Raw genomic sequence first — 9,575 nt, 5'->3', positions numbered from 1 at the left:
AATGCATCGATGTGCTTTACCCACTGAGTGGACAAGCCAAGGCAACTCTAAATTATTCTTACTATAAATATAAATATTTTGCAGCTTGCTGCTGCAATTTTTAATCTACAGATTTATTAAAAAATAAATCTTTAATGCAAAGCGATCTCATGCTAAATTGCTAACAGAAGAAGCCCATTATTTATTTTATTTTATTTCATTAATTTTTATTTAAAGAAAATTATGAGACACCTTACTTTTTTTTTCTGAAATCAAGCTTATACACTAAGAAACGTATTCCCCTGCATCTTCTAAATATCTCTTTTTATGCATATATGTTTATATGCATTTTATATTAAATAAGCAGAGTGAGTGGATGCCTGAACAATGGAGAAGATTTGAAGAACCCTGGTGATGTTAGAGCTGTAGTAACTAAAGAGGGATAACGCTTATACCAGGAAGATATGGCAAATAGTATTTTAAGCTGGGTTAAGAAGAGAAGTGATGGTCAGTGAGCGGAAGTAATAATTTATGCATAGAAGGAGCACTACAGATGTGATGTTTGCCTAAAGGGAGGGTGTTACAGCAAACAAGAGGAATGAAAGTTTGTAGAAGCAAGATGGAATTCATGTTCGAAAGAGCGAGAGGCAGGTGTAAGAGTGCAAAGTTGCAAAGAGTAGAGGTAGTCAAGGTAGATGAGCTTAGATATTTGGGGTCATCCATCCAAAGTAAAAGACAGTGCACAAGAGAGGTGAAGAAGAGAGTGGAGTGAGACAAGTGTCAGGCGTGATTTGTGTCAGAGAGAGGGCAGCAAGAGCAACAGGGAAGTGACACCTGTCATGATGTATGGCTTTAAAAAAAGAAAGACAAATAAGATAAATGAACCAAAACAGTTAAACAATGTGAAGCAAAGGAGAAGATCATAAAGATAGATTTTCCTTATTCATTTATAATATTATCCTTCCAGATGTGTTTAGATCAGTGTCATATTAAAACAGTGGGAGTTTTTTTTATCACTAGTTGAAATTGAGATTGTGCTGCAAGTCCTTGACGATAAATAGATTAACTTTATAAATTAAACAATTCAATAGATTTTTTGGCTAGGAGCTGAGCATGCCGTTTTTCTTGTTTTTTTTATGAAGAGAGAAAAACAAAACAAAACACAAAATACTGCGGGTTTACTTAACCCGAGATCAATCCAAATGAGTGCATAATTAAATAGTCGAAGTCAAGTTTTATTCAAATTTTTAAAAATGTGACTCTTTTTTGAAATATAGATTAAAATGTTCTTGTGTAACAGCTTTATCAGATTTAATTCATTCATTCATTTAAAAATGAAGTCAAGTCAATAAAGTTTAATTTGACTTTGACTTGACTTCATTTTTAAATTAGGATGAAACTATGAAAAAAATCTGTTATACAGCTTTCATTACTGGGGAAATTTCAGATTTCAAAACAATGATTAAAACTAATTATATTATATTATATTATATTATATTATATTATATTATATTATATTATATTATATTATATGTGTGATAAAATAGTTCCTGACAGGGGAACTAGTCATGTTTTAACTGTGTTTCAAATCGACTTCTTTTACATGACGAACAAGATGCATTTGTTTTGTACAAAAGAGATTTCCAGGCGGGTGGAACATTATCGCTTTCCTTATCCGTTCAGTTGAACCGTACACGGCAAACGCCAAGCCACGAAACAAACACTTCACCAGGAAGTCTTGGCTAGCGTTGTTTATAACCACCGTTAGGGTTGACTTATAATGATAGCTTCTAGCTAATTTTTACGTTTAAATGTTAACGATATTAAAAGCCATACCTTGAGGTGTCGGTATTAGAGGTCTGTCTTTTAGGAAACAGAATTTTAATTATAAATAATAGCTTTATCTCGGCTCTACTACCCGTCGTTTACAAGCTTTCTGTAAACATCAGCTGTTCCAGGTGAGTCGCGATATGTCCGAGTCCGGTCACAGTCAACCCGGCATGTATGGGCAAGGGCGCAGGAGGAGGCGACGCCGAGGGGACAGAGATGTTGGCCCTCCGGGGCAAAATCTGTCCGGACCCAGTCGAGATCGGGATTACCAACCGAGAGAGCGAAGGGTACTTCAAACGATATACTGCTTTGGCCTCTAATTTTATCTTCTCTACATCAAAATACTTACTCGAATCATTTTCTTTCCAGGATGGAAGCGAGGATCCACCAGGTCCTCTAATTCAGAAGACCCCCATCATTCTTGCAAAACCTCCCGGAGAAAGGGTAGGTGGGCTTGTCTTTGAGACCACAAACTATAGTCTACAGTTTAAATTTGTGAGGTATCATTTTGCTTACCCTAACCGAATAGGAAGAATAGCCACAATCAAAGAATATTCACAATGCCAGAACAAAACGAGCCGTGCTTGTTTGTGCTTACGAAGCACTTCCATCTCCAATTCGTGCTGTTGTTTATATATTCTAAGGCTAAGCCCTCACAAAATACACCTGTCAGTGGAACACCAGTCCTTGAGAAGCCCATCATGCTAATGAAGGCCAGGGACGATGGAGTGAAGCCAGGGACACCTACTGAGTCGGCTGCACAGTCCTCTGGTCCACCCTCTAAGATAGAGAGGGAAGGGCAGCGACCTACTCAGCCTGTATACCAGATCCAAAACAGAGGAATGAGTGCTTCTGCATCGAGCAGTGCATTGGACCGTGAGTTGTTATAGACTCTACAAAAAGACATTTTATTTTCTTCTCCAAATTCAAAAGTATGTTCATGTGCAATAATTAAGGCCACAAGCTTTCATGTGACTTCCAGCCATGGTTGGGCAGTCCAAACTCCTTCCTCCGGAGAAAATGAAGCACAGCATTAAACTGGTGGATGATCAGATGAATTGGTGTGACAGTGCCATGGAGGTAAATTCATAGCATTTAATACATTTAGTTGATTTTGCAGATTTAAACAGTGCTTTCAGTTTACTTTATGATATGTGATCAAAGGAAACTGAGTGATGTTGTTGTGATGTGTTGCAGTATTTGAGGGACCAGACAGACATGTTGGTGGTGGGAGTTATTGGCTTGCAGGGAACTGGGAAATCCACCATCATGTCGCTGTTATCTGCCAACACTCCTGAGGAAGATCAAAGGTAAGGTTAAAGAATAAGATCAAGATGTAAAGTGTTCTGCACTACACACACTACTGAGGTTTTTGCAGACACATGACAACTAAATATACGGTGTTCAGTTTGGACCTGGGACAATCATGCTGATGGGTTAGGATGAAATGAATGGGACACCAGTTAGAGACCATTCCACACCTGTATAGCAACCACTGGGAAAAATCTGTATTTCCTGGATGGAGGTTGGCGGCAGTTGCATTGAAATGATTGCCAAAGTTTCAGTTACACCGGACTAGATACTATTTCATGACTTGCATTTAAAAATTTGGAGTCCCTGATGGTTTGGCAAAAACCTCCTTGTTGAGCAATATCCGCATGACTCACGTGAGAAATATCAGTAGTGTTTTGGTTTGGGCCAAACTCATGCACATAGGCTTAACTGGTGATTTTTAAATTGCAGAAGATTTGAAATGATGAAAGTGCTTAATTACACAAAAAGACAGGAAAAAGGTCTTTGGCTTGTCTTAAAGCACGCTGAGTGGTCACTGATAATAGAAAAGTACTCTATAATTGCCATTCACTTAAATTGATCCAACACACAAACTGTAGGGAACGGCGATGTGATGGCTGAAGCTCAAGAGATGGCGCATTTCATTTACTATTTAGAAGGTTATTGGTTTAAACCCTAGGTGCTCCAGTCTGCATGCCAAATATCCTTGGGCAACAAACTGATTCCTAAATTCCTCTCCGATGCATCCATCAGAGTGTGACGCACATAACCCAGGAGGTGCCCAGGAGGCACTTTCCCTTATTCAAGTGAAATGCCTACTTAAGTTAAGAGGGAATGAGGTAATACAACCGTAGAACTTGTCTGAATACATTTTATCCCTCCCATCAAAACGCAGAACATCTAGTTCCCAACCACTGAGCCGTGGCACATAGGTGTGTCGTGGAAGATTATGTGGTTCCACTCCTGCAGGGAAAAATTATCAATATACTTTTTGTAACATTTTGTTTGGTGGTGTGCCATGTGATTTTTCTAATATGAAATATACTCAATATAATACTCTATATTTGTCTGATAATTACAGATGCATTTCTTTTTTAAAGGATCAATGCGAGTACTTTAATAATTAATTTGAGAAAAATCACTTGAACAGTTCTTTGGAGGTGATATTGAATAAAAACGTGTGTTTATTTGAACAGGAGTTTTGTATTCAGACCCCAGACTCAAGAAATCAAGGAAAGAGGTGGAAATCAGAGCACAGGGATTGATTTCTTCATCACACAGGAGAGAGTTATCTTCTTGGATACGCAGGTGTGAATGAAGTATTGTGATTAGAAATGACAGTTTCTACGGTTTACTGTAGTATTGTCTTTTTGCTGTCAGAATGTAAGTTGGTACAAACTGTCTGTAATGTTAACCTTGGAACTGCAAGATGTCTAACTGTGGTTAAGGATTTGTTGTGCTGAAGCAACAACATGTTTCACTGTGTTTAAATGTCATTCTTCAGCCAATGCTTAGCCCATCAATTCTGGATCATCTTATCAACAATGATCGGAAGTTACCTCCAGAATACAATCTTCCTCATACATATGTTGAGATGCAGGTATGTGGCTGGCCTGCGGAGGACAGTATATAATAATATGAATGCTGGTGCTAAACACCTGTGAACTTTAGTTTTGGGATTCATTGTTTGATGTTGGTTTAGTGATCGTATTTATTCTTTTCTACAAATAAAGCATGTTTGTACTCTCTGTATAATTCTTCTACAGTCTCTTCAGATCGCTGCCTTCCTGTTTACAGTGTGCCATGTTGTAATTGTGGTTCAAGACTGGTTCACTGATTTGAACCTTTACAGGTAAGTATTTTAGGTCTGCGATGGACCTGTGCTCTCAAGATGGTTGTGATTATAATTTTAAAGCCCAATACTCTCAAAGGAATGCTGAACATTTCATGCTATATCTTAAAAGGATATTTGTTTTTGCTTTTTCATAAGCTCAGCAATGTTGTTCTTTCAGCCAGTCTGACATTTTAAACAGGCAAATCCAGACCTGTGTAAAATGTCAGACTCCATGCCCATCTAACATGTGCTGACATTTATTGCCTTTTGTACGCCACAATCCATTTGGATCAGTTCATGACTCATTTTCTTCACACAGCATAACAAACAATCTGAGCAACTCTGGCTATGTGATTAAAAACCTTTTCCCTTTGCATAGCATTCTTGCCTAATGCTGAAAATATTGCCATTAAAAGCTAGTTTTCACTGGCTTTGTACATAGCTTAAAATGATATCTCTGTAGTAGAAAGCTACAGTTTTAATCAGCACAAATATTGATATGATTATGTATTGTTTTGGCATCCTTTGGTGAAAAATCAATGTCAGATTACCAAACAATGTTTTTTACCAGGGTTACCAAGTAGCATCTCACATTGGCACAGCAGGAAAATGGCAGATTCTGTATATTTACATATGTAACTATCCAAGCAAATTTTACCTGTACTCTTTCCACTCAGTAAAATGATCTAATTCTCATTATTATTGCTTCTTGTGACACAAATTGATTCCACAGCTGAAGTTATGTTATGGTGTCACCTTTATGGACAGGTTTCTTCAGACTGCTGAGATGCTGAAACCTTCCACACCATCTGCAAGCCACGACAGCACCGGCTCTTCAGGCAGTGATGACGGAGCAGAGTATTATCCACATATAGGTGGCTGTTTAATGCTGACGCGCTATATTTGACACACAAACCAAATTTAAGCATGTCAAAGTTTAAATTTCTTTCTCCCCCAGTTTTCCTCCAGAACAAGGCCAGACGGGATGATTTCTGCCCAAGAAATCTGAAGAACATGCATATGGTGGTCGACAAATTAATGGCTCATTCTCACCTCAAATACAAAGGTGCAAAACTACAACAAATTTCTCTTTATGTTAATGTTTTATGTGTAAGTAGTAATGAATGCCAGTAAGGGAGCTGGTAGGAAAAAAATGAATGTGATATGGTGGCAAAAAAAAGTTAAGTAAATGCTAAGAAATTATCTACATTTAAAGTACTGTGCAAATCTTGAGTCACCCCTCAAAACATGAAAAAAAACATGAATGGAAATGCAGTGTATAAGGAAAATACGAAACTTTAAAGTCAGTATTTGGAATGACTACTTTTTCTCTCCTGAACTCTCTTAGGAAAGCTTTGTTATTATTTCTTTAAGCAGTCTTCAGGAACTGTTCTCCACATTTATTGAAGGACAGTCAAAACTCTTCTTTCGACGTTGGCTGCTTTTTGTTACATTTTCTATGGATGATTGCAAACAGTTTTAATTATTTTTGATGTCCAGGTTCTGGGGAGGCCAATCCATGACTGATATAGGGCTGGGCAATATGAGGAAAATCTATATTGTGTCATTTTTTTTACTATATCAAGATACATGATATATATCGCGATATGTTTAAATAACCTCCAAAACAAGTGTCATTTTCAATCATGTGCCAAAAATGACACTGGTGTACTCATTTAAATTTTTTCTACAAAGAATCTGAATGAATTGACATGTTTTATTTTAACAGTAACCATCAGTTTCATACAGGGATTTTTCACAAATGACTATGCTGTCACAGTAAGTCTCTTTCTGTGGTCAACACTAGACCTTTAACAAATAAAGATCATAGCAACACAAAAAACTTTGAGCAATAATTCACGAGACAAAACAACTGAAATTAAAAAGGTGCTCCTTTGTACTTTAGAACATATAAAAAAATGTGATGACCTCAAATTATAGAGACAAAAGTCTACATAATGACTATAAAAACGACTGACCAAGAACAGTCACTGTTATCACAGATGGTTTATTTGAGGTTTTCTTTGGTGTGGGTAGACGTTGACATGCAGAGTTTAAATTGGTCTTAATTTTGAAGTTGAACTTGTGGTACTGATACCTTTAGGGGCATAATTTTACAGCATGTTTCGCAAATTACCCCATTTTGTTTGGCATCCTCCTTGTGAAAGTCAAGCAATAGTGAGTCTCATTCCCTCGCTCATCCGATACTCATGCTGTTGCTATTTTTCCTTATCCAGGAGTATATAGAGACATATCCTCAACGCAGTTGCTGGGTAGAAGAATTTCTGGGTGGGGGGTTTATAGCGCCCACCCCCAGACTGATAGTGTTCCTGTGAGTGTTTTTCTAGCCAGGTATGCTTTCATGGCATTGACAGTGTGTTTGGGATCATTCTCCCATGATCAATGTCAAAATTAATCCTTTTCTGCATTCATAACTCTATCAACACCACTGGCTGAAATACCTCCCCAAACTATGACCCTCTACCATGTTATACAGATGGCTGTAGACAATCACTGTTGTGCCTCTCTTCTGACCTCCATACATATCACTGATGATTTAACCCAAAAGTTCTAAATGTGCATTCAGGAGTGGTAAAAGGCTCCATCAGGTTTATGGTGTTTCTAGATGAAAACCTTTTGTTTGCTTTGTACTTGTGAGCAAAATGATATTTTGTGACTGTTCAAAGGTTTTTAGTGAATGTGTTTGGTTTTGTAGTCCTGTAAACAAAGCATCACTTCTGAAGTGGATTAACAGGCTGGCCACAACTATAACATGTGTTTTATTCTCAGGAACATTATCCATGCTCGACTGCAATGTCTTCCCAGGCCTGGGGCAGGACTATCTGACAACCGAGGTCAATATGTTTTTGCTTCCTGTGCAGGAAAATGACGGGGAGGATAATTTGACCAAAGCAGGTTACAAACATTTATTCTTCTCATAAGGTAAAACTCAAGTGACCTCTCGTGTGTTGTGTGAAAAATAAATGAATCTTTGTACGTTGTTTAGGGTCAGGAACGTACCCACTGTTCTCTCTGCTCCCCGGCTATAGAGGACACCCGGCCTTTTCCACCATGGTTTCAAAACTCCGCAGCCAAATACTGGCCATGCCCCGCTGTCAGCTGTCACACACTATTCTCACTGAGAAAAACTGGTAAACATCATATCAGTACTATTTATTTATAAATGAATAATTATTTTATTCATATTCCACTATTCAAAAAGTGTAGGTGACTAATCCATGGTAAAAAAAAAGTGAGACAACCAAGTAAATACATCCTGCACCCAGGGTGAGAATCAGTTTTATGTTTTAAACTGGTTTGCTCAACAAAGCCATCATAAATGTCATTGTTTTTGAACTCTCATAGAAACAGTTTTTAATCCCTGTGGAAGAAATGCAAAATATCTATTAGAGATGAGGGGTCTCTCTGCTTCCCTTTACTTTCAGTGACTACAACCTGCTGTCTTTTTGTTTTGTTTTTTGTAAACAACAGAAAATGAGCGCTGGTGGTTTGTTGTGAAATAGTTTTCTGAGGTGCAACTTGCTGCATGTACCTACAAGCACAAAACTTTCAGAGTAGTGAAAAATATTTCTTGCTGTGGGATATCAGGTTAATTTTTTTCTGAACATGCTTAAAACAATATCAATTGAAAATGAAATACTACAGTGAAAAGAAACATATTTCCATGCCATATAAAGAAAGTAAAAGTGTTAATAATTAAGGTTGGTGCAGAAATGCATACTATTTGGATTTTTTTCTTCTTTGTACTATGTCACTGTAATTTTGTGAAATCTTGAGACATTATTGGGATTTCGTTTAAGTTTATCCCTCTGTTTCCTGTCTTAACTTTCTTTGTTTTCACAGGTTTCACTATGCAGCTCGTATCTGGGATGGTGTGAAAAAGTCCTCTGCCCTCTCTGAATACAGTCGTCTGCTCTGCTGACACGTGTTTAACTGCTCTTATGTACAGTTTTATTTCACTGATCAGATCACACAAAGACAAAAGAAGTGCAGCTGAATGGGATGTTGAAAAAAAAAAAACATCACTGGGACATAAAATAAATATAATTATTCAGACTTTGAGTCCTGCTTTTTCTATAGTGTCCTGGGACTGTCCTCAGGAATTCTGATAGTTACAGCCTGTGCAGAGGTGGTGAGCGGGAAAAGAAAGTGTCTTCTCTCAGCACATGTCTAATAAAAATGCGAGAATAGTTTTTAAATTCAAGTCATTCTTGACTGTGTTTCAGTTTTGATGCACTGATACTTAACATGTTTTATAAGGTGAAAATACAGATTTCTGTCTTGTTATTACCTTTGTAAAAAGTATGGTAAAAATGAAAGAGAGAACTGGTGGGCCTGGTTTTTTAAAGATACAGTATATGTTGTATTGTAGAATGCATGTAGCATGCATCACAGTCAGTTTTTTTTTCATTCAGTGCCACTAGAGTGGTTGCATGGTTAAAACATACTCTGCTGACAACTGAAACAGTCACTGGTTATCAAAGAAAAAAAAAAAACAATTCACGTCTGTTCTAAAAGAAAATGATTTGCAGCCTAAATGCAGCCTAAACATATTTTAGCAATAGAATGAAACGACTTTAAAGAATATTCCATCAAATATATGATACAAAAATCAGCA

General features: G+C 37.3%; 1 protein-coding gene across 2 annotated transcripts; it reads left to right on the top strand.

Annotated features, from left to right (window-relative positions):
- Positions 1 to 1,626: 1,626 nt before the first annotated feature.
- On the top strand, positions 1,627 to 8,977 carry smg9 (SMG9 nonsense mediated mRNA decay factor). Of its 2 annotated transcripts, XM_005741241.1 has the most exons (14): positions 1,627 to 1,836; positions 1,929 to 2,096; positions 2,179 to 2,253; positions 2,454 to 2,685; positions 2,792 to 2,889; positions 3,007 to 3,119; positions 4,299 to 4,410; positions 4,607 to 4,702; positions 4,869 to 4,954; positions 5,705 to 5,811; positions 5,895 to 6,002; positions 7,727 to 7,852; positions 7,944 to 8,088; positions 8,801 to 8,977. In XM_005741241.1, exons 2-14 carry the CDS (start codon positions 1,950 to 1,952, stop codon positions 8,877 to 8,879), a joined length of 1,524 nt encoding a protein of 507 aa, XP_005741298.1. In that variant the 5' UTR covers positions 1,627 to 1,836; positions 1,929 to 1,949; the 3' UTR covers positions 8,880 to 8,977. The 2 variants fall into 2 exon arrangements, with proteins under 2 accessions (XP_005741298.1, XP_005741297.1); XM_005741240.1 differs by having other exon boundaries at positions 1,627 to 2,096.
- Positions 8,978 to 9,575: the final 598 nt, after the last annotated feature.

The sequence above is a fragment of the Pundamilia nyererei genome, unplaced genomic scaffold (assembly GCF_000239375.1).
Source record: "Pundamilia nyererei isolate P.nyererei 1_Seehausen unplaced genomic scaffold, PunNye1.0 scaffold00109, whole genome shotgun sequence".
NCBI lineage: Eukaryota > Metazoa > Chordata > Actinopteri > Cichliformes > Cichlidae > Pundamilia > Pundamilia nyererei.
This window is presented reverse-complemented; position numbering and strand designations above follow the sequence as displayed.

What these genes read in the sequence shown, in the direction of transcription:
- smg9 (XM_005741241.1), top strand. Translation starts at nt 1,950, where the DNA reads ATGTCCGAGTCCGGTCACAGTCAACCCGGCATGTATGGGCAAGGGCGC. An exon ending in ATCGAGCAGTGCATTGGACC is followed by an intron (nt 2,686 to 2,791) that starts GTGAGTTGTTAT and finishes TGTGACTTCCAG; the next exon opens with CCATGGTTGGGCAGTCCAAA. An exon ending in ATACATATGTTGAGATGCAG is followed by an intron (nt 4,703 to 4,868) that starts GTATGTGGCTGG and finishes ATTCTTCTACAG; the next exon opens with TCTCTTCAGATCGCTGCCTT.